The sequence below is a fragment of the Phodopus roborovskii genome, unplaced genomic scaffold, assembly GCF_943737965.1.
Source record: "Phodopus roborovskii unplaced genomic scaffold, PHOROB, whole genome shotgun sequence".
Taxonomy (NCBI): Eukaryota; Metazoa; Chordata; class Mammalia; order Rodentia; family Cricetidae; genus Phodopus; species Phodopus roborovskii.
In genome coordinates, this window is record NW_026126516.1 from 8611830 (window position 1) to 8635377 (window position 23548).

The 23548-nt window shown below is 47.5% G+C and overlaps 1 protein-coding gene across 1 annotated transcript in view; it reads left to right on the forward strand.

Annotated features, from left to right (window-relative positions):
• Eml1 (EMAP like 1) overlaps window positions 1-23548 on the forward strand; it is a 101336-nt gene that overhangs the window by 52196 nt on the left and 25592 nt on the right. Inside the window, exons 4-8 of the mRNA XM_051196589.1 lie at window positions 4722-4850; window positions 15490-15518; window positions 19371-19500; window positions 21675-21824; window positions 22666-22735. Of these exons, the coding sequence (XP_051052546.1) occupies window positions 4722-4850; window positions 15490-15518; window positions 19371-19500; window positions 21675-21824; window positions 22666-22735 (508 nt within the window). The remainder of the gene's footprint in view (window positions 1-4721; window positions 4851-15489; window positions 15519-19370; window positions 19501-21674; window positions 21825-22665; window positions 22736-23548) is intronic.

The following is a 23548-nucleotide window of genomic DNA, read 5'->3' on the forward strand; positions in this document are numbered from 1 at the left end:
CTGTGTAACTGTATTCGTTTGTTATGTATTGAATTTGTAGAAACTTATCAGATATACATAGCTGGTATTCCTCACAGCCCCGAGGGAACATAACCCCTTTGCTATCCCCGCTGAGTGACTAAGGAGGCTTCCTGCAGGAAGACCCTCGTTAGGTGACCAATAGAGAGAGAAAGCCAGAGAGACGGTATGGGCCAGAACCACTGACCCAGCAGCTCTCAGAAGCTCAGGCAAGTTGCTGGACATCCATGAATTTGTTTTCATCATCTGTAAAATGAAAGTGATGATAGTTATGCAGGAAATGCATGAGGTTTCGGTGAAATAATCTATGTAAGATGGGATGTGTCCAGTTCCTGTTAACAGCTCTTCCCGTCATCAACATCACCTGTTCCAGGCACCGGCTTGAGTTTGGTTAGTGTTTGCCACAGTTGGATGGTAGATGTGGTTTACCACGCCACTGGGGTGTTTTATGTAGGCCTTTAAATTGCCGTGAACTTAACACGAACTCCCACAAGGACACTGCAGAGGCTTCGCTCTGGGCCTCTTTCTGCTGCTGCGGTCTCCTGGGCCCTTCCAGCGGCTCCCACAGGAGAGCTTCAGAGTGTGCAGTGGGTACCTGGCAGAGGTGACCCGGCGAGCTACGGTGAGCTACAGCAGCTGATGGCTTTCATCATGTGAGGATGGTGAGCCCCAAGCATAACAATTACTCTGGTCTTTAGACTGTAATCCTGGCTTTCAGAAAAATAGTGTTGTCCTAAGACATGCCATTTTCTTGTCCCCAAATTGAGCATTCTAAAACAAAACCCACAAAAAAAAAAAAAACAAAAAAAAAAAAAAACAAAAACACATGTTGACCTTTAGGCCCGCCCATGAAGAGATGCCCAGTGATGCAGATCCAAAGCTCCTTTGGTCACCAGAAAGGAAAGACCGTGTGTAAAAAGAGCCATGATCATGGTCGGTCACTGGGAGTACATTTTCTCACTCTGAGAACAGGGTGATCCCTCAAAGGCCAGCACATTAGGTGGCTTTTACGAGTGTAACACAAGGTTACCATCAGGGAAGAAGACTGAAGGAGAGAGGCATAGACCAGGGAGGGAGGGAGAGAGTGGCAAGAAAGGAAGACGGATGAGTGACAGGAGCCTGGGCTGGAGGCACACAGAGGTGGTTTCTCCCTGGGACTGGGCCCTGCGGGGCCCTGCTGTCTTAGGGCCCTCAGCTCCCATGTACTGCGCTATGAGATTTGGTGGCTTGTCTCCCTGCCATGGGGCATGCCCTTCATAGCTCTGCGATAATCTTACCCCCACTCCCTCTCCCCCTCTCTCTCTCACACACACACACACACACACACACACACACACACACACTTCTCTACAACGCTACCAGGTTCTCTGTCCTGTCTCTCTGCTACCTACCTGATTCCATGGCAGCCTTTCAACCTGCTTCTAAAAACAAGCACCTTCCCTAGGGAGGGGGAGGGGTTTATCTTCCCTCTTTTCCTTCCTTCTTGTTTCCTTTATTAATTTTTTTTATTATGTATGCAGTGTTCTGCTGGCATGTGTGCCTGCTTGCCAGAAGAGGGCACCAGATCTCATTACCAATGGTTTATGAGCCACCCTGTGGTTGCTGGGGATTGAACTCAGGTCCTCTTAACCTCTGAGCCATCTCTCCATCACCTTCTTCTTTTTCTTGCTGCCTTCCATACATCTGCAGCACAGTGACACGCTGCAGTAGCCACCAGATGAATAGTCCTGTCCCAAGCCATGGCGCGAGTTGCACACTTGTGCTTGTAACTGCCAAGCTCCATGTGTCCAGTGCTCCTGGCTGCTCTTCCCCTGTCTGCACAGTGGACGCCTTCCCCCTTTCACAGATTAGCGAGTGTGAGGGCAGAGACTGTCGCAGGAGCAGAGACTGACACTTCTCTATTTCATCCATTTATTGCATCTTTTCTGGTGGGAGGGGGGGCTCTGCAAAGGATGTGAAACCAGCTGGTGTGGTGAAATCTCAGGGTTGGCCCACAAGGAAGGAAAGGGGCTCCCAGAGAAGCCGGCAGCAGTCGTGTGCTTGCCTAGGTGTGTTCCGGATGCTTTCCCACAGAACCACCAGTCTGTGGACTGACAAGCCACAGAAGAGGAAGTGGTTGCTCATGTTTGTGGGCGGGAGATCCATCGTGTGCCAGGCCCATGAGGTCCTCTCCTGGGCTGCAGCCTGCTTCTTCCAACTGTGTCCTGATGAGGTGGGCAGGGAGGAGACTCTCAGGGGTCCCTTTTATGAACGCACTAACCACATTCATCAGGGCTCACTCCACCCTCTTGATCTAATTACCTCCCGAAGGACCACACCTCCAGCACTGTGGTGCAGAGATTACCATTGGAGGCTCTGGGAGGATAACTCAGTCTTCACTGTCCCTGGGCTCCTCATTGTCTATGGGATTCCCATATACATGTGGTCTGTGTGTGTGTGTGTGTGTGTGTGTGTGTGTGTGTGTATTTTGAGACAGGATTTCTCTGTGTAACAGCACTGGATGTTCTAGAACTCACTTGTAGACCAGGGTGGCTTCCAACTCACCACTATCCATGTGTCTCTGCCTCCCAAGTGCTAGGTTTAAAGGTGTGCACCACCACAGCTGACTGATTCCCATACATTGATTGCTTTCTCCTAGACCACACTTTTAATTTGGATGACAAGCACGTGTGGTGTCAGTGATTGAATGAAGGGATCTTGACAATTCTGTGAATAAAAGGGAAAGAATAAAGGATTTCCGAACAACCAGCAATCAAAAATTAGCTTGAAATTAAATGCATAATGAACCAGAGGTTTCTGACAGCGCCTTATGTGTCTCGGTTGCAGCCTTGGCTCTGAACACACAGTGTGCATTCTGTACTGTGCGTTCCATCATGCCTGGAATGCCAGGGAGCTTTGGTTTTAGCACCTAGGCTCAGATTCCAGGCTAGTGTATGCTATGAACTATGGTGTTTTTACTATATATACAAAGTTTCCTGACCCTGTACATACATAAGCTTAATCAATACTTTCTTACCGTCCTTCCTCAGCATGTAAGTATCTAATAATCTACCTTTGAATTCTATTGTGTTAGAATGTGTGAGTTTTTAAAGCTGCTGTTTGAGGCAGAAGAGATGGATTAGTGGTTAAGAGCACTTCCTGCTCTTGCAGAGTTTGGTCCCCAGAACCCATACTGGGTGGCTTTCAACTGCCTGAACTCCAGCACCAGGGGATCCAATGCTGTCTTCTGGCCTCCAATGACCACTATACACACACACACACACACACACACCACACACACACACACACACATACACCACACACCACACACCACACACACCACACACACACACCACACACACACCACACACACACACATACACACCACACACACACACACACATATACACCACACACCACACACCACACACACCACACACACACACACCACACACACACATACACACCACACACACACACCACTCACACACCACACCCACCACACATACACACCATACACACATATACACACCACACACACATACACACCATACACACACACATACACATACTATATGTGTGTATATACATAATTAAAAACAAAAACAATCTTTAAATTGCTGTTTTGAGGTACAGCCTTGAATTTTGTAAGTTCTTGAATAAATTTTAATTTAGGATAGTATCCCCAACAAGTTCTAAACTTGTTGGGGATACTTGTTGAAATGGTCCTAAAGAAACTTTTGTCACTTTGTGCTACAAATCTATGTGAAGTAGAGTTCTTGGCATCAAGAGTTATTCAACCGGAATATCAGTAAACTCTGATAAACACTGAAGATGCTGTACGCCCTGTACCATCAGATATTCAGCTAAGATTTAAATCTTCATGTCAAAATAACCAATCGCGTGGCTAAAATGCAACTTGGTTTCAGTAAGTGGGAAATGAGATGTAAACAAAAGAACTTTTAAAAATAAAAGTATAGTTTCTTAGTGGTGAGGGTTCCATTTGCTTGCTTCCTTTAGACACTATAAACCCAGGTCAGGTGACGGTATCTCAGGTAAAGGCACGTGAGAAAATGTTTAAGAAGCTGGGCCTAGACTGGGTTCTTAAACTAGGTTGACATTCAAGCCCTTGCTGGCTCTTTCCCAGGCTCCCACCATTCCAGGCCTGTTCATTCGATGGTCCGAAGCTGTGTTTTCAGACTGTAAATAAAGACGGTTGTGGTAGATGCTGTGACCCACGGCACCCTGTCTGCATTTGTGCCCGTGTGCTTTTGGCAGGAGTTCTTGTTGCTCTAGTGACCCCCTGCTGAGGGGTGCCCCATGCATTGGAGGGTCATCTGCAGTCTCTCTGGCCTCTACCCCTCAGTAGCAGCCCCTCCCCACACCTGTGACCAGAAATGTCTGTCACCCTTGATGAAGCACCACTGATCTCGACTGACACGCCCTCCAAGCGCAGGTCCCTGGCCTTCAAAGCCTCCCATAGTATATTGGGGTCTTCAGCTCAGCTCAGTTTTCTCTACGACTCTGACCTGTCTCGCTTGCCTCGTCGCAAAGGCAGCGAGCAAGCAGAGACGTGGATTTCAGGTCCACTGTGGGAGCCTTTTGATCTCTGTGGTAAGGATTTTGGCAGTCTGGTAGCCCGAGTGTGTACCCATTACCCTCAGTGAGGGGCAGTCATCCTGTGGAGGCTTCAATTGTCACCTGCCTGCCTTTCCTCCCTACAGCATCAATAGAACCAGCTCTTCTGAACGGGTGTCTCCAGGTGGCCGGAGGGAGAGCTCCGGGGACTCCAAAGGAAGCCGGAACCGCACGGGCTCCACCAGCAGTTCCTCCAGTGGCAAGAAGAACGAGAGGTCAGGAACCCTGGCACGCTGACAATACCATCCGCCGTTTCTTACTCAAGGGGCACCGCAGGAGATGGCTCGCTCTGACAAGTCAGGTCCCTGTCTGAACCCCAGGCTTAGTGAGATTGCATTAATGGCAGGAGGGGGGAATGGGGAAGTGGGGGAGGATGGAATATGACAGCTGGCAATCACAGGTCACACCCAGAAAACCTGTAACTCAGACTCCCAGCCCGCCACCACGTCTGAGTTATGATAACGATTCTGAGTCAAATAAAGCAGTGTCTGAGAAATGAACCCAGAAGTGGTTCTGAATTTCCAGGAGCCGTACCTCCCATCACCAACACACCCTCCCAAGTTAACCCTGAAGCTAATTTTCCTGGAACGTGTCGCGTTTGTCAGCAGTGTTTTCTGGGACAGGTTGAAAGTCGTTCTGTTACACCCACTCAGGGGTGGTTTCCAAAGTGAGCTAAGACCAGAATTAGGAACCATTTTCCTTTCTGGTTTCCTGGCCTACACTTACTCCTAACTTTAAAGGTTCTGTGATTTTAGTTTACAGCAAACTACGATAAATACCGGTGAAATGCATAGTAACATTTTATTTATTATTTATCTATTTATTTTTGCGTGTTAACAGCCTGCTTTAAGAATGTGTTGTGTTGGTGAGGTTCCTGTGCCTGTCTGCCTAGTGTGGGCCTTATTCTTGCCACACTCTGATTTTAGTTTTTCTGCTCTGTGAAGTCTGGGAAGGAGGCTCAGTTTTAGAGGTTAAGCTTGTTTCTTTTTTAGATGTTCATGTAAGGGGACAGTTTAGTCAGAACAGGGCCAGTTCCAAACCACAGGCTGCGAAGCTTCCAAGTTCAAAGCAGTCTTGTAAGGGATGCTTAGATGAGTCAGTTTTAGTTCTGAAAGGAACTTTGTAGAGGGAATGGGAGGAGGAGAGGAAGAAGACAATGGAGAAGAAAAGATAAAGGGCTGGAGAGATGGCTCAGCGGTCAAGACCACTGACTGTTCTTCCAGAGGACCCGGGTTCAATTCCCAGCACCCATGTAGCAGCTCCTACTAGCCTGTAACTCCAGTCCTGGAGGCTCTAATAACCTCTACCTGGGTACTGCACACACCATGTACCCAGGTACCCAGGCATACATGCAGGCAAAACAATCTTAAAGTAAAACAATCTTTAAAAATACTGATACCTATCTCAATTATATGGTAAATTGAGTTCACAGTCCTCTGACAATTCTCAAATCTTCTTCTCCAGCTATTAGTGTTTCTTAGGGAAGATTATGCTAATCTCATGCTAATGGGCAAGTGAGACCTTGGCCTTGAGAGCAGGTGGCCACAGAGTGGAATTCAGGCTGTTTGGTGCTGATTTGAAATGTCTAGATTTTGGCAGGTCGTATGAACATCTGATTTTTATTAGGAATTTCCAGAAAGAATCTACACTGTGTAAACTCTAGACCTGTTTTATCCCTTAAATCCCACGGCTTTGGTTAATGTACTGGGTAAATATTTCCACAAAAGATATTTACAAAGGGATTTTTGAGAAATGCCACAGGAAGGAATTTTGATTTGGAAATGAGAGAATGGGAATGTTTGCAAATCATTTTCTAAAAATAACCCTGGCCACCGAGAGTGTCCACTTGAAGCCAAACCCTCCATCTCATTGGAACCAGAGACCACCCAGGCCATCATGCTGCCAGGGGGTTCAGACAGGACACTTGGGGCCCCATTGGTACTGGAAGGTACTTTGGGGTGCCTGTTGGGATAGCAGTAGGAACGATAGGATCAAGTTATCGTTGTGGGCCTGGACCCACATCCTTATTGCTCTCCCCACGTGAGCAGCCCCAGGCCTGGCCAGCTCCAGCCTCACATCCTAGGCCTGGCGGCTTACTGAGGAACTCTTGGGTTCTAGGCTAGTACAGAGAAAAGGCTAGGGAGGGCCCGGTGGCTTCTCCTGTGACTTCGAAGGTGAAGATAAGCTGGCACCCCACTTCACTGGGGTTCTGAGTTCCAGCCACCTTAGGTGGCTGCCTCCCATCTGAAGACTCGTCTGTTCAGTTCCTGTAGGTAGAGAGACTGAATGGAAGTACATAGAAAGGTCTGGGCGTCTTCACTACGGAGAGCCCTGGCTTTTCCTCTGGTTCGGAGACTTTTGTGCCTCATTTCTGTCGCTCTTACAAAGGTGCTAACTGGGAAGAGAGCGCCAGTGCTTGCTGCTCAGTAAATGGTCACCTGCTGGGAAACAATGCCTGCACCAGTCTTCCCGAACTTTCAGCCTCTTCCTCAGGTAGAAGGTGAAGCGATTGATGACTTCCCAAGTGACACATCTTTCCTTTGGGTTGACAGGTTTAATTGCATTTGTATGAATGGTCCGGGCCACTGGACACAACCCAGATTCTGACAAAATCCAACCATGGTTCTGGGAAGGGATGGCCCACCCTGTGAGCCTCCCAGCCAGTCAGTCACCTGTCGTGCACTGACGGTAGAAGGGGCGATTCCGGCTGGAGAAATCTTGATGATTTCTTCGTGATGTCTGGAGGCCTTTCCACTTCCTCTCAGGACAGCCTTTGGCGCATAGGTAGAAACGCACCGTTATCAGTCAGAGAATTCAGGCTCTGCCCTGATCTGTGGCCTCAATGCTATGCGTCACCCCCCCCCCCCATGTGCAAAGCTGTCATTGGTGCAAGGATGCCATGACAACTCCTCAACAACAGTGAGAGCAACTGCAGGGCTATTCCGTATGCACCGTGCAGCTCTTCTCTCTTGAGATGAAAGTTAGTGTTTGGCAAGTCCTGAGCATTTGTCGCGTGTAGGAGCTTCTGAAAGAGGTATGCTTTTCTCTTACTCAGAGCTACATTCTTTATTAGGCGTCCCGTGTTTTTGCCCCCCCCCTTTGGCTTTTTGACACAGGGTTTCTCTGTGTAGTCCTGGAACTCGCTCTGTAGACCAGGCTGGCCTCGAACTCACAGAGATCCTCCTGCCTCTGCCTCCCGAGTGCTGGGATTAAAGGCGTGCGCCACCTCTGCCCGGCTTCTCATTTTCTTCAGAAGCGATCGGTGAAGGTGACAGCCTTGCTTGTGACTTGGCACAGTTGTCACCTCCCATCTTGACTGTTTAACATGTAAAAATGCTTTGCTTCTAACCAGCCTCAGGTTTAACAGCATTTAATCTCTGCACTGACAATGTAGGGCAATGTAATATTTTACTTTATGTAATATTCATGGCAAATGAATATTAATAATTACATAATGAGTCTTGTCAGCATGAAGTACTTATTAAATTTCAATAGAGTGTCTGCAATAACACTCTGAGAGAAGAATGTGATGTAGCAGTACAGTAATCCACTAAGGAATCTTTTTAACTTAAAAATGTTTTATATCAGAGAAATGCCTGATTATTCATAAGTTTATGAGCACAGTTCACAGTAGACATTGCTGGGCTGAGAAAGTGTTTCATCCCAGCACTCAGGAGGCAGAGGCAGGTGGATCTCTGTGAGTTCGAGGCCAACCTGGTCTACAGAGCAATTTCCAGGACTATACAGAGAAACCCTGTCTCAAAAAGTTTTTGATTACAGCCACTGGTAGAGATATGGCAACTTCATAATTAAGGTACTATGTGTCTGTCTACAGCTCGCTGGGATGAGCGCTTCTGTAGAGTAATAACTGTCTAGCCATCTGTTGGAATCTTGGTTGTCACATATTGCCCATCTTTGGAGTCCACCCAAGGTTTGAAGGGAAAAACAAGCATTCCCTCAGGCACACAGCCTCCTCTGCTGTGCCGTCTGAACCGAGGCAGGCGACCTTGCTGCTTTACAGGGTGGTGAGGTCAGCTGTGCTGGGCTCTCTGGTCTTCCCTCTTTCATAGAGCTCTACGGGCCATGGCTTTGTCCTCTGGCCGCTTCCTCCAGTTGCTAAAGACTCGGTTGTTTCTCTTGTGCATTACCATCCTAGTGGTCGCCTTTGTGCTCAGCCTCGGGTCTCGGGTCCTTCATCTTCTGGCTCCTCCTCCTCTCCTGGGCCCTGGCATCACACCCCTCCAGCATGCCTCTGATGTTGCCCAGCAGGTTGTTATTTTTTTCCCCTGTCCTTTAGAGTTAGTTTATTACAAGTTACCTGTTTCTGAAAATCCCGAAAGAGGACTTGCAAGTCTCCTCTGGTGTCAGCAGTGACTCGGGACTGACTCATGGGATACTTTCCACATTCCCAACCAGATCTTTCTAGGACACCCTGCAGGCGGTGTGGTTAATTTTGGCATCACTCTCCCCTCTTTATTTTGCCGTATAAGCACAGTCCCATGTCAGCAGATAGACTCATTTCAGAGGTGTGTCCCCACACATCCAGCCAAAGACATAGTGTACTTTACACAGGTACACACACACACACACACACACACACACACACACCCTGGAAGGATTTCCTTAGAACAATGAAATGCTAAATGCTATTTTGAATAATCTGAACACCCCTCCCAGGCAGCTGCGTAAGTATTGTGTATATTGGGGACTTAAAAAAAAAAAAAAAAAAAAAAAAAAAAAACAGGGTTTCACCAATGTGTTTCAGGTTAGCCTTGAACTTGCTGTGTAGCCCAGCTGGCACTGGCCTGGTACCCACAATCCTGCCTCAGATTTCCAAGTGTTGAGATTACCACCATGTTAAACCCCAACAAGGTTTTTCTCAACTGGTCAGACTAGTTTAGCATCTCAAACAATGCCAAGGCACACAGGTATGTAGAAAACCTTTGCTGAACGACTATGCTTATCTCTCTTAATGAGATGAGATAAAGTTAAAATGAGGGAACCTGAAGCTCACACCCAAGTTTCCATCCCAATGCTGCCACTTCTGGTTCTATGATCCCAAGTTACTTGATTTGGGGAAGGAGGGTGGATTCTTCAGCATAAAAATAGTATCTACCTCATAGATGTCATGAAGGACTCAATAAGGTCCACTCCCCAGCTTCCTCTACACCCGAGTGGCCTGCAGTTGCCAGGGTTACTGCTGCTCTGTCCCCAGGTGCCAGGGATCATGTTTGCGCAATCCCCCCCCCCACAGTGAAAATGCCTTTCTTCCTGGGGACCTTTATGTTTCTGTCACTGTAATAAAAATAAACTGTTTCAGCTCGAGGTTCCAGGTTAGGGTCTGTCACTCTGGGCAAGTCACTGTGGCAGGAGCTTGAGGAAGTGAAACACATCGCATCTGTCCATAGTCAAGGACAGAGAATGTGGGGCTGGACTTGGGTTCAGTTCCCAGCACCAGTGTCGGGCCAGGGAAGGCCACAGCCCTATGTGCCTGTTCCAGGGGATCCAACACACTGCCCTGGCTTCTGTGGGCACCAGGCATGCATGTGGTATGTAGGCATGCATGCAAGCGAAACACACACACATTAGTGTTTAAACTAGAGAGCCTAGAAAGAGCCCAGGCATGCTTACTTGCTTCCTCTCAAGCCCCTCCCCACATTTACACAGCCCAGGACAAATGGTGCTGCTCATATTCAGGGTGGGGTGGGCTCCCCCCCCACCCTCAGTTTCTCACAAGCTAACACAATCCAGGCAATTCCTCGGGGAGATGCTCTTTCCAGGTGATGCTGGGCCAAGTCCCATCGACAACTCTGTCATGCGGATGCTTTGGAACTCTGTGCCCCTTATCCCCAACCTAAAAAGCAAGGAACCAGGAACTTGGACAATGCCTGTCACCTTACTCATCAGTCACACAGCACTGCCTCACTTGGACCTATTATGTGCATGGCATGGATGGAGAATGGAACGGGCTGTGTGAAGAGATTCATCCAGACAGGACGTAGATAAGGCATGGTCACGGACCGGGGTTGGTCCCTCGGTTTCAGTAAGACACAGCACAAACCAGTGGGGGAAGTAGGGGAAGGGTTAGATAAGCAGTTCGCCAAGGAGGATACAGCCCTGAAGAGATAAAACGGAGCTCAGACCCCCTTCAGAACACAGAAGGAAGAAGGTGGCTTACCTAACTCATGACTCGCTCTGAGTCACCTACTTGGGCTGTGCTCTTCCCTCTGGTGCTGTGGAGTGTGGAGAGGGGCGTGGCAGTGTTTGGACACCCTGCAGGGCTCAGCTGAAGAGCCCCTTCTTTAGCCCTCATCTGAGGTAGGCATTTTGCTGAAAGCCTGCCTGTGTCTGTGGCTGGGAGTCTGTTACCCTCCTCTGCCCCCCCCCCCCACATTCCCTTCCCTTCCCTCCCTTGGGCTCTAGAAAGGCAGAGATATTGTCCTTTTTCAGTCTCTGACCCTGCAGCACTTTGCAAAGTGCAGGGAACACAAAAACTGCCCAGTGCGAGGTCCTGGAATGAATGAAATTACATAAAAACCTGTGATCGTTTAAGAAACTGGTAAAGAGCGCCACCTAGAGGTGGACCACTGGTCATTTCACTCTTCAAGCCCTGGGGCTGTTTACCTCTTTAAGATGGTTTAAAATAATCGGTGCTGGCTTTCCTTAGTTGGTTTTTTTGTTTTGTTTTTGTTTTTGTTTTTACTGTTAGCAGAGGGCGAAGTTGGCCAAGTGGGAAGTAATTAACATCAGTGTGCTGGCTCTTGGTCCTTCTTAACTCAGTCTGAGGTGCTTCTGTCCATTTTGTGGATGAAGGGGTAAAACTTTCCAAGGGGAAGTCGGCTATGCCCCCCATGCCCTGCAGAGCTTTGATGTAAAGGAATAAAACACTCCAGTACCCTGATGCCGCCTCAGAGACCTTCGGCTTTGGTACCCACCTTGTGTTACCTGCTCCTAGAAGCTATTCCCTCTTCTCAGAACCCTGGAGAGCTGAGGTTCAACTTCCCTGTGGACTTTCTCTCTTTTGTAGACCATTGTCTAGAGCTATGTATGTGTGTGTGCATGTGTGTAGTGGTGTGTGTGTGTGTGTGTGTGTGTGTACTTACCTGTATGTACATGTGTGCAAGCCAGAGGTTGCATACATGTACATCGATCACTCCCCCACTTATTTTGAGATGAGGTCTCTCCCTGAACCTGGAGCTCACTGATTGGCTGTGCCAGAAAGTCGTGGGATCCTTGGTCCCTCCCCCACCGGCACCAGCCTCTCTGTGTGGGTCTGGGGACCTGAACCCAGGTCCTCATGCATGCGTACCAGGCACTGTGCTGATCGAGTCACCTCCCCAGCTCTCACAACTGTACTTTCCTATTTCTAGAAACTGCCCAAGATTACTGACATCAGTGTTCAGGGATTTTGCATCTTTTTACCCATGTGATTAACATCACGATGAAAAGAATTCTTTTCCTGCCTTTCTGTTCACCGTCTGGCTCCCTTGACCCTGTTTCTATAACCTCGGGAGTGCCTTGCTGTCTTCTTTTCTTAGCCTTCCCTCTCCTGTCCTCACTCTTGCCTGTGAGCCTAATGCGTAAATGACATGGAATCAGAACTCTGGACAGATCACAAGACAGCGGGAACAAGCCAGGTGAGCCACAGAAAGACAGCTATGCTAAGTTAAACACAGAGGACAGAGCTGAATCCACTAAGTGGCACACTGGACTAAAAAAAAAAAAAAAAAAAAAAAAAAAAAAAAAAAAAGCAAGAAAGGACAGACCCCTCTCAAGGGACAGGCCCATGCTGCATGTTTGGTAAAATGTCAAGAAAGACAAGACAAGGGAAATCCTCACATTCGCACACTCCTGGTCCTAAGACCTTCAGGGAGTGCCCAGAACAGACCCGAGTGGAATGTGGGCGGGGATACCTTCTGAGGTACACCAGGTCAGCAGGGGTGTGAGGCCAGAGTGGGGAAAACCCAAGAGAAGACATCCCCAGGCCCTGCCTTTAGTGTCAGGCATTGGTCACCACCATCTGCACTGGACCCCGTGGTAAGCAAGGTGAAGATCCTGCATTCATGGGCCGTTCTGTCAATGGAAGAGCAAAATAAACTAGGGCTAAATAATAAAATAGGGCTAAAAGTGCCATGGACAAAATGCCCCAGGGTGGGGCAGGAGTGGGGGGCACAGAAGTGGGGCCTGAGGGGACATTGCAGTGTTGGCTGGATATCCAAGAAGCCTCCACAGGAAGTGGCCACACGTATGGACCCAAGCAGTAAGTGAGTCATCTGCAGGCTCATGTCCAAGAGGTAGGATGGGGAGCCAAGGCTGCATACTGGAGTGCACCAGGCAAGGCCACAGAACAGCAGCTGCAGGCTGGAGATGGGCCGGAGCTACTTCTCCAATTGGTTAGAAATGGCTTGCCTGGGGCCATAGAGCCCCAAGGGAAACCCAGGCTTTTAGGTGGAAAAGGCCAGACAGGGCTTTTACAGTCTTCATTTTGGTGACCACAGTTCAGAGTTTACCAACAGCAAGTTCTTCTGCTTATGTCTGAGCCAGGCTTGAGCCACCTTGCAAGCAGCAACCCCACCACCCAGGCCACACAGCATGTGGTGGCCTGGAAATCAAGGGTGGCCATGGGTAACACCAGTGACATAGTATAGGCTAAAGGGTGACTTCTGGTCAAGGTATTTTTCGTTGTATTTCAAATCAGGACTAAAGAGAAAAAAAGGCAATCTTGGGATTTTAGGGGAGATGGTTCAATTAGTAGCGTCTGCCATGCAAGATGATGTGCTGGTTAGTTTTATGTCAACTTGACACAAGCTAGAGTCATTTGGGAAGAGGGAGCCTCAACTGAGAAAGAAGAGCTGTGGGTCCTGTGGAACTGGACCTGCCATATGGATGCTGGGAGCAGAACCTGGGTCCTCTGAAAGAACAGATAGTGCTCTTAGTGCTGGGACAGCTAACCCTTACCTCTCCAGCCTACCTAAAATGTGTTTTATTAGTTTTTCTCCCTCGTCTCCTCCCCCTCCTCCCTGTCCTCCATGTAAGCCTGACTTCCCATAGCCCCCTTTCCACTTTCGAGTTGCATGTGCTCTATTGCCCTCCATCACCCCCTCCCAGCTCATCTTCCCCTCCATGGTCTCCTTTTAAATGAGAGAACTTGCACTTGTATTGACTAGCTCACCTTGACACAAGCTCAAGTCATCAGAGAGGAGGGAACCTGGAGTAAGAAAATGCCTCCGTAAGGTCTGGCTGTGGGCAAGCCTGTAGGGCGTTTTCTGAATTAGTGACTGCTGGCAGGGGGAGGGACCAGTGCATTGTGGGTGGGGCCATCCCTGGGCTGGTGGTCCTAGGTTCTATAAGAAAGCAGGCTGAACAAACCATGAGGAGTAAGCCAGTGAACAGATCCCCTCCATGGCCTCTGCCATGGCTCCTGCCCTGTGTGAGTTCCTGTCCTGACTTTCCTCAGTTGTGGAAGGTTACCTGGGAGTGTAAGCTGAAATAAACCCTTTCCTCCCCAAGTGTCTTTTGTCATGGTGTTTCCTCAAGAAATAGTAACCCTAACTAGAACAACATGTGATGTTTGTCTTTCTGAGCCTGAGTTATCTCAGTTAATATAGTATATTCCAGATCCATCCATTTCCTGTAAATTTCATTTTTCTTTGCAGCTGCATAAAAGTTCATTGTGTTCCTGTACCACGTTTTTATTCTTCTGTTGGTGGACATCTGGCTGGTTCCATCTGTCTGTGGGTGGACATACAGCTGGATCCATCTGTCTGTGGATGGACATACAGCTGGTTCCATCTGTCTGTGGGTGGACATACAGCTGGATCCATCTGTCTGTGGATGGACATACAGCTGGTTCCATCTGTCTGTGGGTTAACATACAGCTGGATCCATCTGTCTGTGGACGGACATACAGCTGGATCTATGTCTGTGGGTGGACATACAGCTGGTTCCATCTGTCTGTGGACGGACATACAGCTGGATCTATGTCTGTGGGTGAACATACAGTTGGTTCCATCCCTTCTGTAGACAGACATGCAGCTGGTTCCATCCATTTGTGGACGAACATACAGATGGTTCCATCCCTTGTTGCTGTGAATCATGCAGCCATAATCTTGAATTCACAGGTATCTCTTTGGCAGGAATAGGCTGTCCCTGGACATGTGTCTGCTCTCCTTAAAGCACATCTTTGATTTAAAAAAAAAACAAAACAGAATCTCATTCACTTAATTTTGACCATATATATGTGTGTGTGTATATATACATACATACACATACATATACATAGACAATCTTTTGCAATGCATTTGGTCTTGTTTTCCTAATTCGTGCATGTTATTTCTTAGTTCATGCATATTAATTCATGCACACCACGAGTGTTGAAAATGACTGTAGCATGTGGTTGTAGAGCTTCGAGAGGAAACACCCAGGTGCCCTTTAAAAGGTGTTCGGAGGCTGGGGAGATGGCTCAGCAGGCAAAACCCTGACAGTGAGTGAGGACAGGGGTTCAGATCCCCCCAAAGCCATCAAAGTCTAGCGGATATGCTCACGCTTTTGTGAACCCTGTGTGAAGGGGCAGAGATGGAGATTCTTGGGGCAAGCTGGCTAGCCATACTGGCTAAAACTGAGCTCTGGGTTCAGTGGGAGACCCTGCCTCCATCTGTGAGACAGAGAATTACCAAGGGAAAACATGACGTGTTCTCAGACCTCCACGTGAACATGCACACACACTCATGTCTGCACGCATGCAAACACACATCTATATGTGTATGCACACTGCAAACACATGTGTATGTGCAAACAAATACATATGTACACATGCATACATATAAATACTAAATTGTTTGTTTATTTTCACAGCAAACCCAAGGAGCCTGCATTCAGCCCAGGTAAGTTCTAGTTCCATTCTTGGATCAGGGAGGGCAAAAATTTAGACCTTGACTGGGTGGCAAATAGAAAATAGTGGCCTCGGAGCCAGGCCTCGGGTACTCTGGAAACAGCTCTGGTGTTTATGAGTGCAGCTCAGCTGATAGCAGGAGCGCCAATAAACCGTGCAGAGACTAGACCCCTTCTAGCCCTTGTCAGGCCCACATGGAGGTCAGTAAGGGTCAGAGGTCAGAGTGAGAACTCCACAGTGAAGACAGCCTTCGTCTCCTGCACCTCTCCCCAAGAGAAAGTCTCTTCCATAAAGCTGTTCAAAGTACCTGCTCCCTTTCTGCCTCCAATTTCCTGAAATGCAAACCAGTACTTCACAGATAGCTGTCCATATATCTCTCTAAATCACACTTTTATAAGAAAGCAGATGCTGCATTCTCTTTTTTTTAGAAAAAAAAAACAAAAACAAAAAAACGAGTGTGTAAATAAATAAATCCACCTGATTTTAATTTTCCCAGTTCCCCCCCCCCTCCATGCAAAATAAAGACTAATCCCTGAGAATGTAATTACCATAAACCCACAAGCGTGCAAACTGAGCATACATGTCAGGATACATGAAATGTCCCCCGTTCCCTTGTCCTCTGGGGGGCAGGGTAGCGCCAGCCTGCGACTGGCCAGTGAGCGCCCAGCAGACAGGCCAGCCACACTTGCAGTACCAGCCATCTCTTTGTCTAGCCCTTCAGTCTCCGAAACCCCAAGGGAAGCGCCGGGTGACACACTGCAAAGGTAGGCAGAGCTCCCTAGCCCACAGCTCTCTGCACGAGGCCCCGCCCCAGTCCAGAGTCTGTTTCAAGCAGGCACAGCCCTCCTCGCATGACAACAAAGTTTCCGTAATTTGTCCTAAAACCAACGCACCTCTGAACGTTCACTTGGATGGGCTTCAACACGTGGCTGTGACTTGGATCGCCATTTGTCATTGGCTGACTATGGGAGGTCTGAAGGGATCTGAAGAGAGTTGGAAGGCAGCCCCCTGAGTGTCCACTGTACGGCATGAAGCTCTGCACCGCTGCCCCCTGCTAGCTAGCGCCTTTGGGTTTGGCGATTGTGTTTTGTGCCGCTAACATGCCTGAAACAGTATCGCTTCCCCGTGCCGTGTGGATTGTAGGTGTGGGCCATGGTTAGTGGTGAGGTAAGAAAACCTCAGTCACAGCACTCTTCACCAGAGCCTAACCACCAGGTAACTCCAACAGACTGTCCAACAGACTGTGCTCTGTCTGCACCCACAATCGGCTGTCTCCCTGTCTTTTGGAAATGCCATTATACGGGCATTAGTCCCACCACCCTGGCAGGGTTGACGCAAGTCCTGCAGAGAGTTGACGGGATCGCTTTCCATTTCACTTTAGACTCCATCCTTCCTGATTCCCTTTTCTCTAGGGTGGGGCTGGTGGCTGCTTTCTAAGTCTCCGTCTGTGGTCACTAAAGGCAGAGCAGCAACTTGGCTGAGAGGTTAGAGGAAGGAGGTCAGAGGTTCAAAGGGGAAGGGGAGAGAAGGGGAGGGAAGAGGAGGGAAGAGCTGGAGCTGGGGCTCAGAGGGATGACAGGGAGGCTACCGAGAGACACTTCTGGCCTGAGAAGAGACTCCTCATGGGGTGGATGTAAAGATGAGGTCAGATAAAGACAGCCTAGTAAGTAGGCAGTGGCCGTGATGGATGAAGCTTCAGCTGAAGTGTAGCTGGGGCTCAATGGGATTGGCAACAGTAGATAAGGTGTTACAGAGAGCAGTTACAGTGATGGCAGGCTTGCTTCAGATACAGCCGGGGAAGGTGGTGCCCATGTAAGAAACACTCCAACCATCACTGGGGCAGTGGCTGGCACAGTGTGCGCCAAGGGGATAGGCACATTCATGGTTCTTACCTAAAAGCCAAGCTTCATTAAACCCAGAGTGGAGAATGTCACATGCATTGGGATCTGAATCGCATGCCCTTGGTAATGAATGATGATGCATGCAGCCCTGTTTGAAAGTCCTTAGCCCTTGAAGTACTGTGATTGCCTGTAACTTACTATAACTCAGCCGTATCCTCTCTGGGGTGATTTTCTGTGGGGTCTGCTGCGAGAATTGCTGTTGCCTCTGCCTGCTTCAGATTCCACTGATTCTGGATTCTCCAGTCTGCAGGGGCATCAGAAAGGAGGGTCTGACTCCAAACTCACCGGGAGTCCGTGGCATGATTTCTTTGCTCATAGTGTAGCCTTGAAAATCTAGTCCAGGACCCCAGATGGGTTTGATTTGTTTGTTTACTTTTTTCTTTTTTACTTTGACCCTTCTATTTATTAGAATGCCACAAGTCATTTTAGGGGCCTACAGATGGTTCAGCAGTTAAGAGCCCTTGCTTTTGCAGAGGACCCAGGTTCAGTTCCCAGCATCCAAATGGTGGCTCACAGCTGCCTCTAACTCCAGCCCCATGGTATCTGGGGCTCTCTTCTGGCCTCCAGAGACACCAGGAATACACATGGTGCATATACTTGTATACATAAAAATACCAAATCCTCCAGTTAAAAAAAGACAGTTATTTTAATGGAAATAGTCCTTCTAGAAAACTCCCCTCTTTGGTGTCTCCCCCCCATTCTCCTCCTTCTCTCTTTCCTTCCCTCCTCCTCCGTTGGGTCTTCTCTTCTTACTTTCCTTTTTTAGCTTCTCTTTAAGTGTTTTTTGGATTTTAAAACTTTGCTTTTAAGATTTATTTATTTAGCTGTGCAGTGGTCGCACACGCCTTTAATCCCAGCACTTGGGAGGCAGAGGCAGGCAGATGTCTGAGTTTGTGGCCAGCCTGGTCTACAGAGAAAGTTCCAGGAGAGGCAAGGGCGCACAGAGAAACCCTGTTTCAATTTTTTTTGTTTAGCATTTTCTTTTATTAAATATTTGCATGCACTTAGCATTCTTTGCATTTGAAAGAATTGTACAATGTGAAAATGGAATTATATTTTACACTTAATATAACAAATCAATTTAAATATCAAAAGATATTTCTTAAAATTTGGTACTGAGATTTTATATCCGTTGGACTCAATAGCAGACTTAAGTGGGTTTCTTGAGTTAGTTGTAATTCTTGATTGTACATTTTCTTCGGATAATAACATATCTGCACCAAGATGTCTCAGTGAATGATTGTTAAAATCTAGTTCATACCTATTTACCAATTCTTATGTATGGTGTGAACTTGAATGAGCTCAAAAATAATGATGACATAAACTTTTTATTTCAAGTTATTTTATTTTGTGTTCGATTTTTAAATTAATTTTCATTTACACGTGTAAGCGTCTCTGTGTTGGGATATGTACACATGTATGTAAGTACCCAAGGAGGCCAGAAGAAGGCAGAAGATAGATCCCTTGGAGTATTGTGAGCCATCTGATGTGGACGCTGGAATCTAACTCGAGTCCTTTAGGAGAGGAGTATGTGCTCTTAAACACTGAGCCATCTTTCCAACCCCTGCATGTTAGGTTTTATCTCCCATGGAACAACAATGGGGTGGGGGTGGGGGCTAGAGATGGGGATGGTGATGGGACCGGTGAGGTGGCTCAGTAGATGAAGCTGCTTGCCAAAGCCTGACTGACAGCCCCATTCCCCGCATCTCAGGAGATGGAGGGAGCGATGGAGGAGAGGACAGACTCCCCAAAGTTGCCCTTTGACCTTCACATGTGCCATGTGACCCCACCACACCCCCAACAACACATTAAATACATAAATGCACTTTGGAAAAATCTTTTAAGGTACACAAGGGAAATTGTGTGTTGACAGGCAAGCCGGTGCGTGGCATTTGCTTTCAGGCCGCCACGATATATCGCTGACATCTTCGTTGTTTTTGTAGAAGAGGGCTATGTAAAAATGTTTCTCCGAGGCCGCCCTGTCACCATGTACATGCCCAAAGACCAAGTGGATTCTTACAGTTTGGAGGCAAAAGCTGAGTTACCAACAAAGCGGCTGAAGCTGGAATGGGTGTATCCTTTATTCATTGGCCAGATTGTCGGTGGGTGACTGCTGAAAGTCTAGTTGAAAGATTCATAAAAATTAAACATTTTTTTTTTTAAATCGAGTTTTCAAATGTGGCCATGTAGGAGAAGCAATTCCTGAGCAAGTTTTCATGATTGTGGTTCCTGATCAAATGCATCCCCGCTGTCTTCCTGCATCCAGCTGTCTTCCTGCATCCCGCTGTCTTCCCGCTGTCTTCCTGCATCCTGCTGTCTTCCTGCATCACTGTCTTCCCGCACCCCCGCTGTCTTCCTGCATCCTGCTGTCTTCCTGCATCCTGCTGTCTTCCTGCATTCCGCTGTCTTCCTGCATCCTGCTGTCTTCCTGCATCCCGCTGTCTTCCTGCATCACTGTCTTCCCGCACCCCCCGCTGTCTTCCTGCATCCCCACTGTTTTCCTGCATCCCCGCTGTCTTCCTGCATCCCTGCTGTCTTCCTGCATCCCCGCTGTCTTCCTGCATCACTGTCTTCCTGAAAAGACAACATGAAATTGATCATTATAGACCAATGGTTTGGGCGCAGGGGGATACATCACATTTGAGGCCTGCCTGTCAGCCTAAAAGAACAGTTAGTTAGACAGACACAGAAAAGCAAGCTGAGTGAAAATAATCAAAGTGGGTAAGATTTGGACTAAGGACCATGATGGGACCATTTGTTGCTCTTGCCCTTTTGAGACAGGGTCTTACTCTGTAGCCTAGCCTTTAACCCACAGCAATCCTTCTGCCTCAGTCTCCTGAATGTTGGGTTGTAGGCATGCGCAGCTGCTCCCTACAAGAGCTGGTGCTCTGTTTCTGCCCTTTAATTCACTGTAGTCATCTTCACTGTGGGAGAAGGCTACAGCAGCCACTCTCCCTCTACAAAGGCTTGACACTCAAGTATACAGTGATTGCCTGCCGCTCATCTACTAATGTCACACTCTGAAGACAAATTGCAAGATGTCGGTTTAAGTTGATGCTGACCTGCCTTCATTGGCAAGAAATTAGTGTTTGAGATTATGGAATCAAAGGATTAGATATTGCTTGGCAATCTATTTTGGTGCATGCCGTGGATGGGATCTGCCTCTTAATCAAGTTGAGCAGTTTATTAAATCTAATCCAGAAAATGTTATCCAAAGGATGCTTCCTGTTTGTGTTTTAAAAGATGCAAAGCTATAAAATTTGCTCCAAATAAATGGCATTTTGGCCAGGTTATTTTTTACACTTAAGTTCAAGTGATGCTTTGCTTGAACACAGGGTAAAATTTTAACACTGGGTCAGTGAGAGGGCTCAGTGGGTAAAGGCACTTACTGCCAAGCCTGAGGACCTGAGTTCAATTCCCTGGGCCACATGGTAGGAGGAGTAAACTAACTCCTGCAAGTTGCCCTCTGACCTCCACATACACACTATAGCAGCCATGCACATGTGCTCTCTCACACACACACACACACACACACAAATGCCATAAATTAAAAAAAAAAAAAAAAAAAAAACCACTGATAATCCCTAAAATGCTGGAGCAAGGCTAATTAATTCACTAACTTAATTAACAATTAAGATTTAATTTTAAACCTTTATTATGTTTGAGTGTTATTTATACTCTTTGTAAGTACTTGTATGATGCTTTTAAGTGATTTTTAATGAAAAGATTTAGCTCCTAGATTACAGACTCAATAGCTTCTAAAAGTCAGACAAATCTTCATGCTGTAAAAAAATACGTGTTCACACCAGACAGGACCATGTAGCCAGGCATGTTTATAATCCCAGACAAGGGAGACTGAGGCAAGAAGGTCTGAGTTGAAGCCAGCCTGGTATACACAATGATCACTTTCCTGGGTTCAACCCCCAATACTGCAAGACGATGTGTTCATATTACAACTTTATTTCAGGCATGTAAACATTAAGGTCTACTAGGTACAGAGTGTTTTTCATTTTGCTTTGTTTGAGACAGGGTGTCACTATGCAGCCCTCGCTGGCCTGGAACTCACAGAGGTCTGATTAGTATTGAAGTCATGCACCACCACGCCCTGGACGTGTTTTCCATTCAACGTTGTTTAAGTCGGTGAAACTGATAGGAATAGCTGTGCAGCATTTACTTGCCTCTTGAGTAAAAATCAGTGGTTTACCAGCTCTTAAAGGCAAACTGTTTTCATCTTGACTAACACTAAGCTATGGGTACCGGGGGCGAGATTGCCGAAATAACCTGTACTTGCTGCCCACGGGGGAGACCGTGTACTTCATCGCTTCGGTGGTAGTTCTTTACAACGTGGAGGAGCAGCTGCAGAGGCATTACGCGGGCCACAATGACGACGTCAAGTGGTGAGTCCTCACGAACAGCGCCATGGCGTAGGTGAGCTAGCCTTCGCCACACAGGGTCAGCATAGGCGAGCCAGCCTTTGCCCAAAGAGGTCAGCATGAAGCACAAACCAGGGCTGAGGGTGTGGGAGCTGGGCCCTGAGGCTGGCCTGGACAAAGCTCTTCTTTCTGTTCTCCACGGCGTCTTTGGGCTCCCTGCCTCTGCTGCCAGGTTCATGCAGCTGTCTGTCCTCGGTACACTCCTTTCTGTGTGGCCAGATTATCCGAGGAAGGAAGAAAAACCAGGAAACAAACACAAAACTCCAGGAAGCTTTCTTAACATACCAAATGCAAAAGCTTCAGATTGGGTCTTTGCTTTTAGGTAAAGGTAAATGTGCTTTGTTGTGTATGCACGGCTTAGTCTGATATGCCTACAGCTCATCTTATAGCTTAGGGAAGACCTTGGAGCGATTGGAAAGGTAGATGGATTTGTGGTCATCCTGGATGCCTGGCTAGTGACAAAAATCCTCCCGACAGAAATTAAGGCACCTTCCCTAATTAACACACCCAGAAGTGACTTGTAAGAAAGGGTGTGGACTAAGTCAGTGGTTCTGAGACTGAAGTGTTATTTTCCCAACAAAGGATGACTTTCTTTAAGCCTGGGAGTTTTTAAGAAGAAATAAGGGGATTCAGATAAAAGAAACATTTGTTGTCTGAGGTTGTTGGGCTGTTCGGGGAATTTGGGTGAGTCTGTAAGAAGCTAAGCAGTATGGGTTCTTGTGTTTAAACTTTTGGAAGATTGGAGTTAATCAAAGGTAAAACTCAACTTTATGGTGGAGGTGTCTGATAAATATCCTTGTTTTAGCCTAGCGGTCCACCCTGACAGGATCACCATAGCAACAGGACAAGTTGCGGGCACATCTAAAGACGGAAAGGTGAGGTTTGTTCATCGTCACCCTGGTTCTTTGTAAGGAACTGGCACACCCTCCTGAAAACACTTTTGTTGATGGTTACATAGTTACAGCACCTGGGAATTTCGAGCCCTCCTTGTGCAAATTGAACTTGTCATCATGATCTTACACCCCCTACCCCCGAGCTCACCGTAATTTCAACAAAATTTTACATAACACTATCACTGGTTGTGGTGGTGCATACCTTTAACCCCAGGGCTCAGGAGGCAGAGGCAGGCAGATGCGTGGGAACTCGAGGCCAGCCTGGACTACATAGCAACACACTGTCTTTAAAAATAGCAAAGAATCTGAGAGGTGGTGCCACCCGCCCTTTCCCAGCACTGGAGAGGCAGAGGCAGGCGGATCTCTGTGAGTCTGAGGCCAGCCTGGCCTACAGAGTGAGTTCCAGGACAGCCAGGGAAATTACCCAGAGAAACCCTGTCTCAAAATAATCAGAGACAGAGAGAGATGGAGGGAGAGAGAGAAACAGAGGGAGAGAGAGCAAACAATAGCACCAGCACAATTAGAACAGCAGTGTCTTGCCCAAGAATCAGTTCTTGAAATTCTTATCTGCATACGTGATCAGCACAAAAATCTATCAATCTAATGAGCAGAATTAAAGTCACAAAGTAACATGTGATGGGAAGTCCTTGGCTGTGAGCGTCCACCAGTTATTTTCTCAGGGGGCGGAGCTCGTGACCTCCGTTCATCACAGAAGCTGTTAGAAGCTTCAGGCAAACTCTGCAAGTGCATTAGCAAGACTTCAGTCTGGCTTTTAAGAAAGGAGGTGAGGGAGTT